Here is a 22,711-nt window from a genome sequence, read left to right as displayed (position 1 = left end):
GGGTTTTCCTGTGGCTGCCGCCAGGCACCTGGGACCCAGGCTTCCCTCCGGCTCGGTGGAAGGACTTCTGGTCTAATTAGCATATTACACTTTAGTTATTATAGATAACATTTTCTGGAGCAGGCCCAGCATTTCCCAGGCTATGAACTGTAACCTAGAGAGGAGCAGAGCATTCAAACTGGCGTTCCAGCCCAGGGACCTGAACTAGCCTCTGCCCCCTCAGCTTCAGCTCCCTGGCTGGTAGACCAACCACTAAGGTCTTCCTCACTCTGACATTCTGAATCCATGCTTTTGGGTTTCGAGGACACTCCTAGGCCAGTTCCTCTCTAACCAAACCTCACTATCTAATAAGACTTTTTCTTTAACTTAGGGTTGAGAACAGATCCACTACAAGATAGTTTTACTCCTTCACAGCAATAAGAACATCCTGCAGGAGTCCCATGCTCTGCTGCTCAGCTGTCACCTTGGGCAAACAGTTTATCTCAAGGAGCCCGTCTACTCATGAGGGGGAAAATAAGCTTCAAGTAGGTAGGCAGCCAACGTCTCCCTCCCTCTTTATAATTTTTATTTTTTTTTCTCTTTCTCTACTTGTTCGCTGAATCTTTTTTTTCAAAGTATCTCGCATTTATTATTGAACCAATCAACTAGTGCAGGAGAAACAGAAACAAAGAGAAAAATGATTGTCTCAGTAGAATATACCCAACTGTCCAGAGAGGTGATGTTCCCAGCTAGATATGGTAGAGGCTAGTGACTGTGACACAGCACAAGTATGTGTGCCATCTTACATACAATTCCTTACAGATTCACCTTGGTCTTACTCTAGTGCAGTGGTTCTCAACCTTCTGGCCTTTTAAATACAGTTCTTCATGTTGTGACCCAACCATAAAATTATTTTCGTTGCTACTTCATAATTGTAATGTTGCTACTGTTATGAATCATAATGTAAATATCTGATATGCAGGATGGTCTTAGGCGACCCCTGTGAAAGGGTTGTTCGACCGCCAAAAGGGTCGCGACCCACAGGTTGAGAACCGCTGCTCTAGTGTCTCCTCTTGGAGTTGTACCAGATTTTATTAACAGTTTTCAGCCAAATACATTGGGGAATGGGATGATTCTGCTTTTGTTTGTTGGTTAAGAATTGCCTGATTCTCAAAGTCTTGTGAGAAGATATGGCGAGGAAAAGACTTAACTGCACACACCACAATGGCAGAGAAAGGGATTAGAACCTTTTTATCTGAAATAACAAATTTACTCTAACAAATTGGAAAATTTCCCCCATCTCCTTTGAGAAGATGAATTATGAGGGCAGCTTAAGGCCAAACTGGGTTAAATGAATCTCTTAAAAATCACATGTGCCTAGAGATAGATGGCATGAAAAAGATGACCTACAGTATATCTACAATTCATAATTCCATTTTGTAGTTAAAATGGAGAGAGGAGGACAGAAAGCACTCTAGGTTTTTAAAGGAAAGTTACCATGTAAACATTACAATAACATTAAAAAAGTAAAAACATCAGGTAATATCCTTACCAATTTCCAACACCGAGACTTGCCAGTCTACCTAAGTATGTTAGAAACAAATTAAAAATCATGCTAAGAAGTAACAAGAAAGGAGAAATGCTGGCACACATTTTTTCAAGTATACAATTTGTATTTATTTACAATTCCCTATAAAAATGTAAATTTAGAAACTTTAATCTTTATTAGAACCAAACAAAAAAGCAGAGAAGAAATACTAATCAAGTATTCACTTGATCGGTTGTGAAGTGAAAAGGCAGGAAAGGTGCCCAGTGGAAATAAGTCAGTTGATAATGGCAGAGGGAAGCTAGTAATGTCACTGGGAACAGCTGGTGGAGCCTGGGGCTACAGAATGAGAAGAAATGGAGATGGAGACAAGGACAACTTGTTATAATGGAGGATTTTACTGTTGTACAATACATGTTATGTGCAAAATGTTTATTCTCTTTAAACATCACAACTTGTCTTTCCCCACTACATTCAAAAGGTGAGAACAACAAAAAGTACATTTAAAATGGATTCAGATTTTTCTTGAGGGCTATAATCACCATGGAACAAAACCTCTTATCCTGGTTGACTGCTGAATGGGAGAGGGACAAGTGAAAAGGTAACGGAAGGCTGTCCTTGCTAGGATTCATGTCTAGGTCCTGGGATGGGACCTGAGTGAGATGAAGTAGCAAGGACAGCAGTTCTGCCCATGGCATGGAGAATGAAGAACAAAGCAAGCCCAACTTAGCTTCCATGGTTACATTTGGAGGTTTCTATCCAGGACACCAAATAAAAATGGGGAAGAGAGAGGTAAAAGCATGGCTTACTGAAGTAGTCTCAGGAAGACAAAAGCTACACTGTGGAAGGAGGCTCTAAGTTAGAATCATCTTGGGCAATCTTCCACACACTTGGGAGGACAGGCTCAAGTACACTGTCGCTGTAGCAGGATAAAGGCTTAAACCGTATGCTGTTTCCATTCAGGTGAACAGAAACAAAGGAAACTCAAGTGGGGAAGAAAAAAAGGACTTCTCAGTCTAGAGCTGGGTGTCAGCCAATTGAGTTCTGATTTTATTAATATGCTGGCATATTCTGTATTTATATTAAAACAAGGGGAACTCACCAAATTAATTATAAGGACTAGAAACATATCAGCTAGTTTGTGTTTAGAGGAGGGATGTCAACTGAATATTTCTCCCTCTAAAACTCATTCTTTAAGGATCCTCTGGAGACCACAGAAACACATGTAGAGGGGTGTGTGTACACACACATGTATATTAATTTCTATTTAATTGGTTCTCCTATAGTCATATTAATATGGGGCAATGAAAAAGACTTCAATAAGATGTGGGGAGGGATCCTTTGGCAGGCTATAATCTACTCTGAAATGGAATAGTGGTGGGATAAAGGGAGAGATTATATTTGTGTCTCTAGAGCAAAGAAAATGCAAAATTGAGAAGAATTGAGTAAAAGTAGGACATGCAGAATTGTAACAGAGAAGGTAAGAAGAAACCAGCAGAAGTATCACTCAGCCGAACGTCACAGAGCAGTGGGGAAACACCTGGCATTTAGAGACAATCCTTGTGAACAGGACTCGGCCACATAAGACGCTCTGAGGAATGAGCTACCTCCCCTCCCTCATTACAAACACTCCATTGGTGATGGCAGCAGTGCAGGTGACAGCCAAAAAGAGGTACAGGACACATGTGCAGATCTTTTATCGTATCCCCTGAACTAGCCTACAGGTATAAAGAAAGAAAGGAAACTTGTTTGTATAAATGAGTTAAAACAGAAGGCAATGTTTTTCATAAAATTACATCCTTGTAAAAATTATCTTAACGAAACACCAAAGATGTCTCGTCTCTACTCTTAGCATTCAGTCAACTATGAGGGTGCTACTGCACCCAGTACAGTGTTTGATATCTAGCAGGTACTCATATATTTGATAGAAGTCTTTAATCTCTTCCACCAAATTCATATTTATGCCCACCCCGCCCCCAAACCTCCTCCTCATAACTTCTAAAGTGCCAACGTTAGTGAGATAGGAATTATCCTGTTGCTAACTTACTGCAGTTTTGTCTCCAGCAAATTCAGTTTCTGTCGGTCAACATAGCGAGAAAAGAGGGATACTAGGTTTGTGGGGATAGAGATTGGCTTGGCTAGGGCTGCTTGGGGAATCCTCAGAAGCTCTCGGGTTGCCATGAACATCACTTGCATCCTGAAAGGGAAAATCGATAATAATAATGTAAGAAAAAGAATGAAAAGATTACCTAAAAGAATTTAAAAGAAATACAGCGCAGACTAACCACTGGTTGTTTTCTGTTGATTCTGTAGCAGGGTCTGAACTCTGTAGGTCTTCCCCACGGCTGAGGACAACAAGGAGCAGTGACAGGCCAAACTACAAGAGGAGAAAGGGAATCAAGTTCAATATTGCATCTCCTCCTCTGCGCCACCACGCAGGGGAAATGGCACTAAATCAAATGACTACCGCTGTGCTCTTCAGTGAGACTGGGCAAAGATCAGACAACCATGAGGGGAGACGCTGTGCCTTTCTCCTTGCACAGCAGCAAAACACATAATCAATGGAAACAAAAGTCCCAGTGTCCTACAGTTCTCACTGCCTCTCAACCCCACCCTGTGATAAAAAGATAACTTTTCCTTGCCATGGATAAATGAATTAAAAAGGGAAGTTAAATGAAGACAAACTTTGATACCGAAAATTAAAGTTCATGGACAAAATAAAAAACATTAAAAAGAGCAAGATATTTTGAATTAAGAAAAACAGGTAGTAAAACCTGTGGGAAATGTACAAAGAAGCATAACTGAAATGATCAGGATACAAAGAAAAGATTTTCTTTTCTTTTTTTTTTAAAATATATTTTATTAATTTATTACAGAGAGGAAGGGAGAGGGATAGAGAGTTAGAAACATCGATGAGAGAGAAACATTGACCAGCTGCCTCCTGCACACTCCCTATTGGAGATGTGCCTGCAACCCAGGTACATGCCCTTGACCAGAATCGAACCTGGGACCTTTCAGTCTGCAGGCTAACGCTCTATCCACTGAGCCAAACCGGTCAGGGCAAGAAAAGATTTTCTTAAAAAAGGACACATCTATCTGGAAATATAAAGGTATAGATAGGATGCTAATAAGAGTCTAAAAAAATTAAAAGAAGTTTATATTCACCATATCTAGGATTATCACGATTTCCACAACATGCTTTAGAAATTAAAATATATAAAGATTTGTTTTACTTATGGGGTAGTGGTAAAAGCAGGAAACATGCAGTCTAAAAGGGCATAGAATGAAAATGCAATAGGGACCAGAAGTACTGGGTTAATGTCTGAGTCACAGTTATGATGGATCATAAAGAGAAGATGGGGATATTCTGAGATTCCATCCCACCTTTCTGAGTTCCCCTCATAGAGGATAACACTGCCTTTCCCCAAAAGTTCCCTTCATATATGAAAAACAACACTGGGCTATACAATCTCATCTGATCTCACAATTTTCTACTGCCTTTATCAAAATTAGTACCAGGAAACCAAATTACATGGAGGGCACATAACTGATCATGCCAGAACCCCATCTGAAGTCCCTGAGGCACTGCATCCGCTCCCTCTCCAGAGTCATGCTTTGACAGTTTTGGGGGGCAAGGAAAGAGCCTACTTTTTCACTTTAACAGATGACCCTTAATGAGTGCCTATGAATGAGGCATTACAATGAACTGTTCACAGCTGTTCTCGCATCTCAGTAATAGGAAAATCCTGAAGTGGACATCAACACTGAAGTAGACATCATCACAGACCAGGAACCTATGGCTCAGCAAAATGAAATAATCTATTCAGAGTCGCAAATCTAGACAGTGGCAGGCAAGGAATGAAAACTTGCTCTGTTTAAACGCTCATGCTCCTTCTTCTGTTTATGCTTCCCCTATGAGTCTCTGGATACTTAATTTGATGTAAATGAAATATGAAATGGGATGTTCTTCTATGTAAAGTCATGTAACAAAGGCTGCTCCTTGCCCACTGTAATATACTTTTCTCCTCCTATTTGAGAACTCTAATTTTGTGATGACAATGGTGTGAACTAAAAGATGTTTCCACCCTTTCTGCAGTTAGGTGTGGCATGTGACAAAGACTGGCCATTGAGATTTTAAGTAATTGTTGGTGAAAATTCCTGGAAAAGGTCCATAAGGAAGACAGACAGCTAATCCACATGTTTCAGCCATCTGTACCCACCTCTCTTCCTGATGCAAAGTGGAGCCTTGAATTCTACAATCATCATGGACCCAGAGGAGTCATGAGTATGGCAGCCACTACTAAGATAGCAGAGAAGGCAAACCGAATGAGCTTGCATCCCTGACCATGCATGGAGCCACTACACCAGATTTACTGACATGAGATACATAAAATCCTATTTTGTTGAAACCACTGTTAATTCTGGCTTCTGTTACTAGAAACTTAATGTAACTCCAGATGAAGGAAACATTTTTAACAAGTTGCCATACCCACAGCAGCCATTAGTGTTATCTGTAACTCAAATTTAGAAGACTTGTAAAGTTCAGGGACGAAAAAGGCAAGACCACCTTGTTCTGGAGAACAGCAGTGAGGTGAGGATTAGAAGGTGCTGGTGCAGCTGCACTCTGAGGTAGGTTCATTAGCTGTTGCAGAAGGCTGGTGACAGTCACTGACGGAAGATGATAGAGGAGGAGGGAAAAGGGACTCAATAAGCACGGCAGCACCTACAGAGAAAAAAAAAAATAAAACATTAGATCCTGGCAACTGTTACTTCAGTCACCCTCAGTGGGTGAGCCTGGATAGGTGGGTGCTTGCTCAGCTACATACTCAACTGCCTGAGGCGAGATTTAACAAATATGGGCTGACAAGTCTAGCAGATACTACTAGAATCCTAACAAAGTATTCTAAGGTATCTACTGAGAACTTTTTCAATTCAATTTGCATATGAAGTATCATGACTTGTGTGAACCCAGGGAATAAAATCACTTCTCCAACACAAAAGATTCATGATAAAACACCAGTATTTTAATTTATCTCACAAATATTTAAATTCCTACAATGTACCAAGAACACAGGCTAAGAACAAAAGTTAAAAGGACAGACAGACCCTCAGGGATCAAAAACACAGAGATGAATATTTAGGCAATTTCAATATATTGTGTCTAAGAGGGAGTACTACAGAATTACTGAGAAGTATTTTCAGACTTAATTCTATTTTGGTTTATCTTTATAAAAGCTCAAAGAGGAAACAGAGAAATTATTTAGTAATTTTATAGATTATTAGAAAAGCTAATTGACTAAGCTCAGTGGTCAGAGTTATAGAGCTAGTAGCCTGAAACAGAACCCAAGGAAGTTGAATTCTACCTTGCTAGCCATTCATTCCTTCTGGTCATTAGCCTGAACTGAAAAGTTAAAATACAGAGCTACCAACATAACTAGGTTACAACACATGAAAGGAAATCAAAAGTGCTTCCAGCACTCAATGCCCCTGGTATAAAAAAATGATGGCTGGTTTTACTTTATATAATAGCCAAGGATGGAGAGTAGGCTACTTTTTTGTGGTCCACTACTCTAAATAAACAAAGCTTTAAAAATCAAAGCAATGCCAAAACCGGTTTGGCTCAGTGGATAGAGCGTCGGCCTGCGGACTGAAAGGTCCCAGGTTCAATTCCGGTCAAGGGCATGTACCTGGGTTGCGGGCACATCCCCAGTGGGAGATGTGCAGGAGGCAGCTGATCGATGTTTCTCTCTCATCGATGTTTCTAACTCTCTATCTCTCTCCCTTCCTCTCTGTAAAAAATCAATAAAATATATTAAAAAAAAAATCAAAGCATTTAAAAATATACACAAAAGTATAAAGAGCAGTATAATGAAGTCCTTGTACCTACCCATCATGCAACTTCAATAATTAAACATTTTGCCGAATTTTATTCAATCTGTTCCTCCTTTATAATTTCATCTATAAATACTTCAGTTTGTATCTCTAACAAAACCTCTCATATTATTGCACCTAGCAAAATTTAATTCCTCAATATCATCTAATATCTACTCCAAATTAAAATTTCTCCAATTATTTCAAAAATGTCTTTTAGCAGCTGAATTATTCTAATCATAGTTCAAATAAGATCCACTCACTGACAGCACTTGGTTGGTTGGTAAGGCTTTGAAAATCTGTTAACAACAGGTCCTCTGTCACTGTCCATCTCCTCTTCCCATATCATTTATTTGTTTAAGAAACTGGGTCATTTGTTCCATATTTTGGATCTGGTTATTTGCACCTGGGTGGTATAATTTAACAGAATCTTCTATATTCCCCATATAAACTGATGGAATTAAAGGTTTGATTAGATTCAGGTTCAAAGGGGGGAGGGTGGGGAGGTTTGATGGAGGGCTGGTAGAACTATGTGCTTTCTACTGCATCATGTCAAGATGCACACGGCATCTGGTAGTTCCCTGTTAGTGTTGTGAACAGTGACCAGTGGGTTCAGGTGTTAGCTCGCTCCAACCCATGTAAAGTCCTCCATCCACCATTTACCTAATGCTTTTAGTATCAGTAATGACTGCAGTCCAGATTGACTGCATTTCCATTTGGGGGTTGTAAAATGATTTCCTAATGTTATCATATTTTTGCATTTAGTAGCTGGAATCCTATATAATAAAACCCTAATGTGCAAATCGACCAAACGGTTGAATGACCGGTTGCTATGAGGCAAACTGACCACCAGGGGGCAGATGCCCAACACAGGAGCTGCCCTCACGCAGCTCCTGCATTCTGTGTTGAGTGTCTGCCCCCTGAGAGGGAGGTGACTGGCGGCAGTGATTGGGGGGTGGGGCTGGCCGGTGGGTGGCACCAAGCCTCCGGCCAATGCCCCCGATCACCCCGCCTGCCGGTTGCCCCACAGATGGCCCTGATCACTGGCCAGGCATAGGGATCCTACCCTATGTATTGGGAACAGTCTCTTAAATTTAAAAATTAAAACCTGGCAAGGCTACTCTAACACTGAAAAAACAGGATGATGTAGTGATGAAATGCATGGACTCTAGCTTGCACATTTTGTGGTCAGCCCTGATTCTGACACTTACAACTGTGTGACAAAGTCAATTACTTCTCTCTGCTTCAGTTTTTCCACCCACAAGATAGGGAAAATGGTACTACTAACTCAGAAAGATCATGTTATATACTACTTTTTATAATCAGGGCAAAAAAATGTAGCTGCCCATATAATAGCAAGATGCCTTTGACCTGTATGAAAAGTATGGTCACTGGTGCATGCAGCGTCCAGGATTGCGAGAGAGATGTCCGACTGCCGGTTTAGGCCCGACATCCCACGGGGTTCCAGATTGTGAGAGGATACAGGTGAGGTTGAGGGACATCCCCCTTCCCGCCACAAATTTCATGCAGCAGGCCTCTAGTTCTTCTATAAAGAACTTTCTATTATAATATGGTGACTCTCTGGTTATAATGGAAAGGCAGAATGAAAGCTTCTTTTCCTTTACTTATCAGTTTTCAGAATATTAAGTTGATGGCCTAGCAATCTCTGAGGATGATTGACTTATTTCTTTGTATTATTATAAACTTATTAAATATGTCTACCTCAACCCACTTCTGTAATTTTTCTTTAAGATAAAAATAATCCCACTTTTACCAATGGGAGCCCCTTCAAGTTGGTTTCTGCTTTCCCAACTTGTTTCTATTTATGAGTTCCTCTGAGATTATGATGAATGAATGCCTGCCTCCTTGCCTATAATTTATATGCTGTAAAGTTGCGGTTACTTTTATTCTTGTCTTCTATTTTCTAGGATAAACCTCAAATCCTTAACTTCCAACCCATTTTTCATTCTTGAATTCTTTTAAAAATGTACTTGTCTTGTCTCAATTCACTTTTTCCAATGATGAGACATAAACTTCACATTCATTTCTTCTGCAGATGCTAAAATTTCAAGAAGGTATTTTTTCAACTCATTTCAAAAGGAGTAATTTTCAATTCTTTCATGTTACACCATTGATAAAGTATCTTGAAATCATGTTTCCTGGGACTATTACCAGATGGTTGTTACTTAACTTGTAGTCTATTCTAACAGGTTCACTATCATTAATTCTATTTTTCTGAAGCTCACAGTTAATAATATTAGCCCTTTGTGCTACCCTATTAATTTCTTGTTTTGAACTTCTAAGACTGTTCTAAATTCTGCTAATCTTTCAAGTGTTATGACAGGAATAAGCAGAAAATAATTCTCACCAAGAGTTAACTTGTAAACTTGATAATCATGTTTCAATATCCAACCTAGTTTAGATTGTGATAAAAGTTACTTAAAAGTACTGGCCTGATTCTTGTGGGCAGGATGCCATTCAACTCAGTCTACAGGTAAATGTCGAGCTGGTGACAACATCCCAATGAGTGCTACTTTATATCTAGCAAAGTAACCAAGACCATAAGTTTCTAAACTTTAGTAGCATCATATTCAGCTGGGACCTTGTTATAGATACAATGTCCCTGATCTTTCCTCTGTAAATTCTGATTCAGCATATTTGGGATAGGGCTAAATTATTTGCTTCCCAAGTAATTCAGATACAGATCACAGCTTTATAACTATGTTAAATAAGAAGGAATTGCTGTTTTCTTTATGTTTAGAAACATGGTACGTGGGATGAAACATGGAATTAAAAAATAGGTCTGGAGTAAAGTTTTGTTTTAAATAAGTCACACTGCCAAAGGTTAGAGAAGCAACACAAAAAGAATGGGGAGGAAAATAAATTTGGATTCTAGAAATCATACTATGAAGACCCAAAGAAAGACATCCCTCCTTTCCACATGAGGATCACCTCATCTTGTGCATCCTTCTTGATAAGGAATGGGAGGTTCCTGGCTGTTGTCATGAGAATGTCAGCTGCTTGCTCTGTGGAGAGGAAAGGGAGAATGCGGGCAACCATTCTCTTCCCTTTTCGGATACACATGATCTGTACAAAGAGGTCATCACTTGGCCTGCAGGGGAAGAAAAATGCTAACTTAGGTCAGCAAGAACAATATAAAAACCTTTTTCCCTCTTACATGTTACTAAATGAATATACTGCATTCATTTTCACTATACAATTATCTGTACTACAAAATAGTGAGAATTACTTCTCCAACTCTCAATCAAATAATAAAAAGTAATTTTTCAAGTTTCCCAAATGTAGACTATTATTTCAAAAACTGTATGTTAAAAAAATTTGGTCAAACTATATGCATTAATTTCCTGTATTAACTTTTAACTAACTATAAAATAACACAGTTAATCAGCAAAATCTGAAAATTATATAAGCAAAAAGGAAATTAAAATTCCATAATCTGAGAGGTAGTGTTAACATTTTGAAGAAATTTTTTGCTGGGTATAACACTTTTATCTTTCACAAAAAAATGGGTCCAGCCCTGGCCGGTTTGGCTCAGTGGATAGAGCATTGGCCTGCGGACTCAAGGGTCCCAGGTTCGAGTCTGGTCAAGGGCACATGCCCGGGTTGTGGGTTCTGTCCCCAGTAGGGGGCGTGCAGGAGGGAGCCGATCAATGATTCCCTCTCATCATTGATGTTTCTCTCTCTCTCTCTTCCTTCCCCTTCCTCTCTGAAATCAGTAAAAATAGATTAAGAAAAAAAAAATGTGTCCAGGCCTAGCTGGTTTGGCTCAGTGGATAGAGAGTTGGTCTGGAGACTGAAGGGTCCCAGTCAAAGGCATGTACCTCAGTTGCAGGTCCTGGTCCAGGCACGTATGGGAGGCAACCAATTGATGTGACTCTCTAACATTGATGCTTCTCTCTCCACTCCCTTCCACTCTCTCTAAAAATCAATGGAAAAATATCCTCAGATGAGGATTAACAAAAAAAATAATTAAAACTAAAATTGGGTTCATAGAATTCATATGGCTTTGTTGCTTCACTTTTCCCAACAACTTTTTGTGAACACTTTTCCACATCAATAAATATACTTCAACTACATACGTTTTAATGGCTGCATAACATTCCAATCCATGGATAAACCTACATTTATCCAACCAGTTCCCTGTCAGCCCAAACTCCAGAAAAGAAGGTGCTTATTCTTATGTTCTGTTTGGTGTATGTTCTGGCTTAGACAGTCCTCTTGCGTTCATCAAACAAATATTTGGGATTTATAAAACATTTACCATTAGCAAGATTCTGTTCCAGATACTGGGTGGGAGAGAGATGATAGAGATACAGAAAAAAAAAAAAAGATATATTAAGGAGCTCAGTCTTCACTGAAAGACTGACACGTTTCCATAGTGTATGAGTACTCTATGAAAATCCCAAGGAAGTTTAAATGTTTATACTTTTCAACTTAGTGGGAAAGAAAATACATAAAGATTAAAAGGTTGAGCATGCTAATAAGCATTAACCAAGTACAATCCATAAGCTCAAAAATAGAAACTAAATAATATTCCCCACTTTCTCTCCAGCACCCAGCAGTCCCTAGTAGATAGTAATAAGTATTTGTTAAGAGAACCAAGATGGTGGCATAGGTAAACACCGGAGAATGCTGCCTCGCACAACCACTTCAAAAATACAACTAAAAGACGGAACGGACATCACCCAGAACCACAGGAAAGCTGGCTGAGGGGAAATTCTTCAACTAGAAGGAAAGAGAACAGCATACCGAGACTCAGAGGAGGCGCAGTGCGGAAAATACAAAGGTGCGGAGGTGTGGGCGGAGCGGGCTGGTGGCTGAGGGCGGGGTTGTTGTTTTCAATCGGGAGGGAGGCTCAGGCCCTGAGCTCCAGTTCTGGGCGAGTCACTAGGGACCCAGACTCAAACGGGAGAAGCGGGACTGTCTGGCATCGGTCGGAACACGAGGGCAGCTTTCTCTCTGAGGTTTGCAGCGGTTGCTGGGACTCTGAGAGGCAGAGCCTCTGGGGACAGGGCTGCTTCCCTCCGCCCGCCCTGTTGATCCCGTGTGACCAGTGCAACCCGCCTGCCCCGCCCAAGCCCTGCACAGAGCCATTTGCCGGATAGCCTCAGGCAAAGGCTAGATTAGCACCTCCCCAGAGGACAGAAGTTTTCCCACTGCAGACACAGCTGACTCTCACAGCCAGTTGGCCTGAGGTCAAATCCCCCTAGTATTAACTACAACAATCAAGGCTTAACTACAACAAGACTCCGCACAAAGACCACTAGGGGGTGCACCAAGAAAGCATAAAAAAAATGCGGAGACAAAGAAACAGGACAAAATTGTCAATGGAAGATATAGAGTTCAGAACCACACTTTTAAGGTCTCTCAAGAACTGTCTAGAAGCCACCGATAAACTTAATGAGATCTACAAGAAATCTAATGAGACCCTCGATGTTATGATAAAGAACCAACTAGAAATTAAGCATACACTGACTGAAATAAAGAATACTATACAGACTCCCAACAGCAGACCAGAGGAGCGCAAGAATCAAGTCAAAGATTTGAAATGCGAAGAAGCAAAAAACACCCAACCGGAAAAGCAAAATGAAAAAAGAATCCGAAAATACGAAGATAGTGTAAGGAGCCTCTGGGACAGCTTCAAGTGTACCAACATCAGAATTATAGGGGTGCCAGAAGATGAGAGAGAGCAAGATATTGAAAACCTATTTGAAGAAATAATGACAGAAAACTTCCCTTACCTGTTGAAAGAAATAGACTTACAACTCCAGGAAGTGCAGAGAACCCCAAACAAAAGGAATCCAAAGAGGACCACACCAAGACACATCATAATTAAAATGCCAAGAGCAAAAGACAAAGAGAGAATCTTAAAAGCAGCAAGAGAAAGAAACTCAGTTACCTACAAGGGAATACCCATACGACTGTCAGCTGATTTCTCAACAGAAACTTTGCAGGCCAGAAGGGAGTGGCAAGAAATATTCAAAGTGATGAATGCCAAGAACCTACAACCAAGATTACTTTATCCAGCAAAGCTATCATTCAGAATTGAAGGTCAGATAAAGAGCTTCACAGATAAGGAAAAGCTAAAGGAGTTCATCACCACCAAACCAGTATTATATGAAATGCTGAAAGGCATCCTTTAAGAAGAGGAAGAAGAAGAAAAAGGTAAAGATACAAATTATGAACAACAAATATGCATCTATCGACAAGTGAATCTAAGAATCAAGTGAATAAATAATCTGATGAACAGAATGAACTGTTGATTATAATAGAATCAGGGACATAGAAAGGGAATGGACTGACTATTCTTGAGGGGGAAAGGGGTGTGGGAGATGCAGGAAGAGACTGGACAAAAATCGTGCACCTATGGATGAGGACAGTGGGTGGGGAGTGAGGGTGGAGGGTGGGGTGGGAACTGGAAGGAGGGGAGTTATGGGGGGGAAAAAAAGAGGAACAAATGTAATAATCTGAACAATAAAGATTTAATTTAAAAAAAAAGAAAAGAAAAGAAAGTAAAAAAAAAAAAAGTATTTGTTGGATAAATGAATTCAGGATAAAGAGATTTTTTTTTTTCCTGGCTGGGAAGGATTATGAAATGCTTTATATGAAGTGGCATCTCAATTAGGCCAAAAGAACAGACTTGGAGCTTACTGAGATGGTAAAGGAGAAAAGGTAGAAATGTATAAAGTTCAGTTTAGCAGAGTAGGGAGTCCAGCTAGTCTCATGTCTTCCTCAAAGTGCGCAATTCTTACCTCTCTTGTCCAGGTAATTTTCCCCTTAAGTTGTCATACATGCTGCAAATTTTGTGCTTTCTTTCATCCATCAGGGCAGGTCGCTCTTCTTCTAGACTTAGGAGGTAACGCCTTTCATAATCTTCCACATCCAGGAGCAAACTGTAGGTCTTAAGTCAGGGTCAGAGTATTAGATAAATCACCTCACAGTTTAGGACTAACAATTAAAGATACTGGAATGAAAGCTCACTGTAATAAAATTGAGAGAACAAAAGTGCTCTTTTAAATCTAGAAAAACACAGTGAAATAACTTTTAAAATTTCTTCAAACACCATTCTTCATGTTTCCTTGACCTCTAATCCAGAAGGTAATGATAGTGAAATGATTACACATTCTAAAATTTCCAACAGCAACAACAGCTCTGTAACATAAACAACCTGTATCACTGCTTCAAGTTAAGCCTTACATTGATTAAAAAAAAAAAAAAAGGTATAATCATTTTTATACTGGGTGCTGGGCACTGTTCTAAGCACTTGGCATGTAAGTACCCATTCACCGAATACTCACTACAGCCCAATCAGAAAGAGACTATCAGCATCCCCATTTTTATAGATGAAGAAACTGAGGACAGCACAGAAAGGTTAAATAACTGGCCTCAAGTCACAGACTTAATTAAAAGTGAAAAAGGCATGATTTGCAGCCTGGTTCCAGAGTCGGTGCTCTTAACCACTATGCTCTATGGCCTTGCAACGTAGTATTTACACTTCACAAAACAACTGCCGGTGTGTTACCTTGTTTTTCTTAGCACCCAACACCCAGGGAGTGCCAATATATGTAAACTGATTCAATTGATTCAACTATTTCATATATGGAACAATGTCATTTTTATTCCAATTGTCCTAGAAAGGTGACCTGCCCTAGCACTCAGCTGTGACCTGAACAAGTTTGGACAAAACCCCAGTATTTGTGATCATGAGAGACTTCCTTGAGGCCACAGGTGAGAACACCTTTCTGGTGTGCTTGGCACATAATAGGCACTCAACAAGAATATATCCATTAATTAAAATTACAGAGCGCTGATTGCTTTTCTACTTATAGTACATACATTTGACAGTTCCTTATTTGAAACCATAGCAACAAATTCTAAAACTTACTTTCTCAATTATGACAAGGGTTTTTCGTCTCTTGTCCCGAACCTGTTTTTCTTTTGTTTCCTAAAAAAAGACAAGACTATTTAATGTGGACTGTTTACCGCTATTAAAAATAAGTTTTTTAGTCTGCATATGTAAGTTCCATTTGTGAAAATACTTTGAGAAGACAATCTTGACTCCTTGAAAGTTAATATTCTAAAAACAAAGATGTGGACAAAGTTTATAAAGTTGATTGAATCAATCCACACACAAACCATTAAACTGAACTCATAGATAGGCAAAAGGTAATTGTAGAATGCAGTAGAAGATGAAGATATTATAGAAAAATCTTAAAACACATAGAAAATGATAATTTAAATACTGGAGAAAAATAGCTGATGCTATTTGCAGCCAGTTACCCAGTGAAAAGATTCCTGCCACCCCAGGTCCTGCCTGGCTGCCTTAGAGATGAAGGTGTTAGAATCTCAACACATTTGAAGAAAACCAGAATGCCATGATAGGTCAGATCAGAAGCTTCAGGTTAGACTATAAAGAACTCCATTATGCTTGATTCCATTCCACAATGACCCCAAGAGAAGTAGTGATAACCCAGAATTTCTTAAACACACAATTCTGCTGACACTTACATCATCCTCACTCCGAGATGTCACAACAGCATCAATCATTTTCCGGGGATTATTCACACTAGAGACGGTAAGCTTTCCCAAAGAGCCCTCAAACTGCACTGCAAGGACAAAACATTTCCAACAAAAACTCAGCTGTGCAGACAGACAGCTTTCTGAGATCTTTATATTTTCTGTTCTTTACTCATAGTCTAATAATTTACTATAAAAATCCAAGTATTATCTAAAGCAAGCTCTTATCAAAATTTTCCCTTTTCCATTTTTTTGTTGCAATAATAATCAAATTGAGATCTGAAATGTTCCTCCCTTATCTATTTTAGCACAATTAGGAATTTAAAAAGGCATTAAAAAGTTATGGAATCTCAAGTAGAAAAGGACCTAAAAGGTCCGTACCAAACCATTTATTCCACACTTGAACAAAGGTTGATCTCGGTATTTACTAAGGACAACAGTACCTTAATTAATCAGTTTTAAACATCTCTATCCAGTCACCTATGCAGTTACTTATATTTTATCATATCAGTAGCCTGCCAAATTTCTCTTATTACATTAAGGGGATAAGAGCTTACCTGGCTTATAGGCGTGCTCCAGTTTGGCCACCTGAGGGGTAATGAGCTTGGTGCGCTCCTTTTTAGGACCATCACCTTGTAATTCTTCAGCAGCTGACAGTTTCTCCAGTTTTTCAAAGTAATTCTGCCCCGTGACAAGAATTTCAGTTGCAACACAAGCACACAATATAGCAGCTCTTTACCATTAAATAATTATACTGGTGACTGCAACAACTTGCCTTCTGTAAATGTATTGGTCTGTAATTTTTGTTAAACTGCTATAAATTTCCTTTATAAAAAAAATCCCAGCCTTAAAAAAGGTAATCATTAATGGAAATATCTTTAAAGTTAGACTGCCAATATTCTTATTTTTTTTTCTTAAAGATTTTTAAATTGACTTTTTAGAGGGAGGGAGAGAGAGAAACATCAATGTAAGAGCAAGACATCAATTGACTGCCTCCTGCCCACCCCCTACCAGAGATTGAGCCTGCAACCTGGGCTGATGGCAAATCGAACCTGCAACCTGCATGGGATGACACCTAACCAATTGAGCCACACCAGCCAAGAAAGACTGCCAATATCCTTAATTGAAAGAACCAGATTACTGATGCCAAAGGGATTTGAAAATATTGGTTTGAGAGCCTCTATGTGTAAAAAATAGATGGCATATATGAAAACCTTTTAGTGAACAGTGAGAGGCTCTTTAGCTTGAAAAGAGAACAGAATTTAGTCATTCTTATCCACTTAAAGACTACTTCAAAAGAAAATTCTATCAATGTCCAATTCTACCAATATTTAAATGAGTGCTTTCACCAGAGGAAGGAACTAAACTATGACCCTCAAAACTAGCACAGAGTATTTACCTGATAATAAAAATCATCCAGGTAGGGATCAGTGCTTTGCAGTTGCATCATCTGGATTTTGGCGACCCAGTCCTTTTCTCGCTGCAACATGAGATTGGCATACGGATCCTTCCGGAGATGATCTTGGTGACTGCTCCGGTGACTTCCTCTATCTCCTGCACCATTGAGATTCCGATGCTGACTGAAAAACGAACACATACCACACTCACTTCAAGCGGCATTTATTATGCCTTATAATAATACAGGAATAAACAAGGCCAATTAAAAAAAGATTCCCCTTTGCTTTTGCTAAGAGAGAAGTGAAAGAGAGCTGAATCTTTACAAAATTTGAGAGGCAAGAGCTATGCAATACACAGTTAAGGAAATAAAACTAAGATCTGACTTCCTTACCAGATGCTAAGTACTTTCATCTACAGACTTTTGTATAAGCCCTACAATAACCCTATGAGGTAGTAGGTTTACTTTTCCACTTAAGACAACAAACTAAGGCCGAAAAAGATCACGTAATTTGTCCAAAGCCACACAACTAGTCAGAGTAAGAGATCTGAACACAGGCCAATTTGATTATAAGTCTATATACTTATTTTAAACTTGTTGAAAATCATGAAATAATTCAAATGTAGAGAAATACCCAGAAAATACTATAATAAACATTCATTTATCTTCCACCTAGACATAATGAAAAAAATCTATTTTTTGCCAAATTAGCCTCAGATTTTTAAAAAGTAATATTAAGCATTACATTTAAGGCTGAAGGCCCTCTTGTACTTCTCTGGATAGATCCCAGCCCAGTTTCTAGAGGAACGACTTTGGTATGTACCCTCCCTGAATTGTTTCTTTACTTTTTTCCCCTTTTTTAAATTTATTTTTTATTGTTGAAAGTATTACAGATGTTCCTCATTTCCCTTCCTTCTTTGCCTCCCTCCACACAGCCTCTTCCCCACTCCCCAGACCTTCACTGCACTATTTTCTATGTCCATGGGCTATACATATATGCACATTAGTTCTTTGGTTACTTGTGTGTACATCTTTAAATTTTATACATTAGTATTCAGTGTGCCTTTCAATTTTATATAAATGGTTCTCACTCAACACTGCTTTTCATACTTATCCATGTTGATAATATACCCAGGTATATATTAAAAATAGATCTACTAAGATGTGGTGTATTCACATTTTCAACCTTATTACTTATTGCCAAGTTCTCTCCTAAGAGGCTGTACACTCCAATCTTGCTGATAATAACAGTCAGTGATACTTCAAGTTTTGTCCATGTGGAGATGTAAAATGGTTATCTAATTTTAATCTGCAGTTTTCTGATTACAAGTGAGCTTTTTGAGATTCCATTTGTATGAGCCATGTAACATGGGAACTGCATGTTAGTGTGGTCTTTTGTTATCATGAGATCTACCCTCTTATCAAATTCTAAAGTGTACAGTCCCATAGAGTTAACAATAGGCACTAGAATTTAATATTTTAATACAGTATTTTTAAAATTAATATTTTAAGAGCCCATACAGTATTTTTCCTGCAAAAAATATTCTACAATTCCTTTGAATGTGAGAATGGATTACACATAGAAAACATTATAACCGAAGGTTGAAGAAACCTAAGTTTTGTTTAATTTTTTATTTTATGATTATAACATAAGCTCCACTAAGGCAGGGTTTTATATGCCTTGTTCTTTCAATCCCCATAGTGCCTGACATATAGCTGGGGTCACATATATCAATATGTATTTGCATTTGTTGGATGAGGATTAAAGAATTATAGCCAAGATTAAAGAGTGACTGTTGGCATTACATCAAACCCAAATATAAAGCTAACTACTATAATTCAAGATTACCTCAGAGCTGAGATGGTAGACAAAAGGTAGGTAAGAATATGGTAAGAACTTGGTAAGAGTATAAAATGTTGGCTTATAAGAAAAAATATCAGATCTAAACTGTATTTCTGATCAACAGAATTATAGTAACTTGGAAATTAGCTGACAAAATGTTATCATTTGAAGCTAGTGTATCACAAACATAAAATGACAGCTTATATGTTGACTTTACCAGTAAAATAAATTCAATACTATTTAAATTTACTTAAAAAGTAAACTAAATCAGTAGCTCCTTGCCTAGCCAGCATGGCTCAGTGGTTGAGCGTTGACCTATGAACCAGGAGGTCACGGTTCAATTCCCAGTCAGGGAACATGCCTGGGTTGCAGCTTGAGCCTCACTAGGGGGCGTGCAGGAGTCAGCTGATGAATGATTCTCTCTCATCCTTGATGTTTCTATCCCTCTCTCCCTCAAGAAAAATATATTTTAAAAAATAAACTAGTAGCACCATGTACACTGTCAAAATGAACAGCTGAATTAAAAAATTGCAAACGAGGAGGGTGAGCACTTACTTTCTATTCTGTTGCTGTCTCTGATGCAAAAGTCGACGGTGCTGTGGATGAAGATGAGTGGTGTCTGCTCTAAACATTGGGGCCTGAGATCTAAGAAAAAACAGAAAAGGTTTTTTATTTCTGATGTCCTTATGATTTGAAGTTTTCAAGAATGTTGTTAGTACAAGATAACTTCATACAGGTTCATCCAAGGGAATGTTAGAGTCTATTCTAAGGAGACTTTTTAGAAGAAAAAGATAGCCATATGTTCTTATGTCTTCTACAATGGCCAATTCTCAACTCCTGAGCAGGTGATCATAAATTTGAGTGAATTAACAGTCAAGCAGTATAATCCTTTTTCTCTTTGCTTCTGTCAAACAGAAGTCTCTAAATCAGCAGTCGCCAACTGGTGGTCTGCGGACCACTGATGGTCCATGAGGTCCAAAAGGTTGGTGACCGCTGCTTTAGATTTAATGTACTTAGTTACAACCACTTGGGAATGACACTGAAAATACAAGGTGGAGCAAAAGTAGCTTTATAGTTGTTCATATGGAAAGTAAAACAATAATTAATAAATAGTACTACAAGAATAAACTCTGTTTCACATACTCACAATTGTAAACCTGCCTTTGCTCCACCTTGTATTATGTATATATGGCACTTCTTGGTTCTGTTTCTCTAAAGAACCCTTAGTGATATATACAGGGTGGGGCAAAAGTAAGTTTACAGTTGTTCATATGGAAAATATCCTATATAATAAAAGGCTAATATGCAAATTGACCCAACAGCAGAACAACAGGTCACTATGACATGCACTGACCACAAGTGGGCAAACACTCAATGTAGGAGCTGCCCCCTGATGGTCAGTGCGCTCCCACAGGGGGAGTGCCACTCAGCCAGAAGCCAGGCTCATGACTGGTGAGCGTAGCGGTGGTGGCGGGAGCCTCTCTCGCCTCCAAGGCAGTACTAAGGATGTCCAACTGACGGCTTAGGTCCACTCCCCACAAGCAGGCCTAAGCTGTCAGTCGGACATCCCCTGAGGGCTCCTGGACTACGAGAGGGCACAATTCATGCCCAAGTGCAAGAATTTCATGCACTGGGCCTCTATTGATAATAATACAATAAACAGAATAAGCTGTGTTTTGCATACTCACAACTATTTTTGCCCCACCCTGTATAAGTATGTGTGTGTTTGTAAAACGAATCTAGAGTGAGACATAAACTTTAGAAGAAATAAAAGAGGTGATTAATTAGAAATGTGCAAATGTACACAGGAAATATGTGACTTGAGGAAAATGTGATTTATAAGAAAGCCTGCAGACTGTCAAACATTTCTCTTCTGGCAACTTGAGGATCCAGTAACATCTCAAAATTTATCACCTGCAAATATCAAGAGACTTCCATATTAAAATACTAAATGTCATTAGGAGACTCAGCCAACAATGAATAAACAAACAGTAGCATTTGTTGTGTATACCGTAAGTTTTGCACAAGAGGTCCTGGGCCAGGGGGGTGCTGCTGTGGAGGAGGTGGTGTAGCAGGAGGTGGAGCACTAAAGAAGGCACGGAAGCCTGGTGCTGGGGGAAGCATCTGCCCAACTCGCCCTTGCAGCAGCTTGGGATTCATGGCAGCAAGTGGACTACCAACAAATCCAGGGACCCGTGCAAACTGGCTGGGAGACATCCGTCCAGGCTGTAGCTACAGAGGGACAAAACCTTAAACTTAGTTAATCAGCAAGTCCCCTTGCTTTTATCCACAGAAAAGTTAATATTGTTTCCATCAGTAAGTTTGTTTGAAATGATAATGGGGAAAAAAGAGACAGTAGTGATTGATCAAAGAGAAAAAAAAAGGTATCATGTAGTGCACTTCAGGAAAGTAAGAGAGCTCTTTATGGGTTGAGCTACTGAAGGCTTACCTGTGCTCCTCCAAGAAGCTGTGCTCTCTGGAGGGGGCTAAGAACAGGAGGGACACTAGGAGGGAAAGGGTGACCCAGTAGGGAAGAGTTCTAGAATAAAAAAAAAGAAAAAGAAAAAACTTATATACTATGAAATAAGTAAATCAATATAATAAGGAAACTCAATAGAAATGCAGAATAAATTTGGATATAAAAACTCTTAAATTGCATGCATATAAGCATAACCAATGAAAAAAGACTGGTGGGTGGGGCAAGGGCATGTGCTGGGGGGTGGGAGCAACTGGGGAGAGGTCAATAGGGAGAAAGGAGACATATGTAATACTTTAAACAATAAAGAATTTAAAAACAAACAAAACAACAACAAGATGCAAAACACAGTAAAAAAAAAAAGCACACTCTTAAACTGTACAGTCAAGCTGTCCACTAATGTAAAAGAGAATAATTATGTAATTATGAAGTACTATCATAATGTAACATGAAAAAGAAAGCAGAACGAGGGACAGAGATAGAAGGAAATCAAATGATCACACCGAGTTTAGATTTTTAAAGATAAGAACTGATATAAGAAACAACTGAACATAATGAATCATGTCTTCTGATCTGGGGACCAGAAGATTCAGAAATTCAAGTATGGAGATAGAAAAAATATGTATAATTAAGAGAAGTCCATATACTTGTATAGTGATTAAATAGGTAGTTATCAGAAAATACAGATTGCATTTTCATTAGGTTGTAGAGTGACATACCGGGACATTGCAGAGCTGGTTTGGAGACATCCTCTCACCATAGGGAGCAGGATAACGTGGTGGCATTGGGGGCCGAACATGGACAGGCTTCGGACACAGAATCTATGAGGGCAAACATATAAACAACTACACTCAGTGAAGTCAGTTTTTCTTCCACCTACACTTCCTCCCTTCTAGTACTGGTAGAGACACAGAACTCAATGCAAAGCCCTACTTCTAAACCAATTGCTAAGGCTATGGGTTCATATACAGAACCTTTGGTCACTTCCTCCCACAAATATCAGTAGCTTTTAACAGAGGAAGATTTAGCTAATTCTCCAGTTATCCCCACCCTTCCATGCTA

At 39.1% G+C, this 22,711-nt stretch overlaps 1 protein-coding gene across 5 annotated transcripts in view; it reads right to left on the bottom strand.

Moving 5' to 3' along the window:
* Window positions 1-1,631: 1,631 nt before the first annotated feature.
* PATL1 (PAT1 homolog 1, processing body mRNA decay factor) overlaps window positions 1,632-22,711 on the bottom strand; it is a 34,379-nt gene continuing 13,299 nt past the window's right edge. Inside the window, exons 6-19 of one of the 5 annotated variants that reach the window (XM_036325752.1) lie at window positions 22,369-22,470; window positions 21,623-21,712; window positions 21,185-21,405; window positions 19,729-19,818; window positions 17,334-17,514; window positions 16,492-16,615; window positions 15,926-16,023; window positions 15,303-15,362; window positions 14,170-14,318; window positions 10,349-10,508; window positions 6,093-6,248; window positions 3,811-3,902; window positions 3,573-3,722; window positions 1,632-3,243 (exon numbers count right to left, since the gene is read on the bottom strand). In XM_036325752.1, the coding sequence (XP_036181645.1) occupies window positions 3,222-3,243; window positions 3,573-3,722; window positions 3,811-3,902; window positions 6,093-6,248; window positions 10,349-10,508; window positions 14,170-14,318; window positions 15,303-15,362; window positions 15,926-16,023; window positions 16,492-16,615; window positions 17,334-17,514; window positions 19,729-19,818; window positions 21,185-21,405; window positions 21,623-21,712; window positions 22,369-22,470 (1,695 nt within the window). In that variant the 3' untranslated portion in view covers window positions 1,632-3,221. Of the gene's footprint in view, window positions 3,244-3,572; window positions 3,723-3,810; window positions 3,903-6,092; window positions 6,249-7,659; window positions 7,848-10,348; window positions 10,509-14,169; window positions 14,319-15,302; window positions 15,363-15,925; window positions 16,024-16,491; window positions 16,616-17,333; window positions 17,515-19,728; window positions 19,819-21,184; window positions 21,406-21,622; window positions 21,713-22,368; window positions 22,471-22,711 lie in introns of those variants that run through there. The other 4 variants (XM_036325753.1, XM_036325754.1, XR_004970481.1 and 1 more) reach the window with 4 other exon arrangements.

Source organism: Myotis myotis, unplaced genomic scaffold (genome assembly GCF_014108235.1).
Source record: "Myotis myotis isolate mMyoMyo1 unplaced genomic scaffold, mMyoMyo1.p scaffold_m19_p_10, whole genome shotgun sequence".
NCBI classification, from domain to species: domain Eukaryota; kingdom Metazoa; phylum Chordata; class Mammalia; order Chiroptera; family Vespertilionidae; genus Myotis; species Myotis myotis.
Note: the sequence above shows the minus strand (reverse complement) of the source record. Positions and strands in the feature narration are given on the sequence as shown.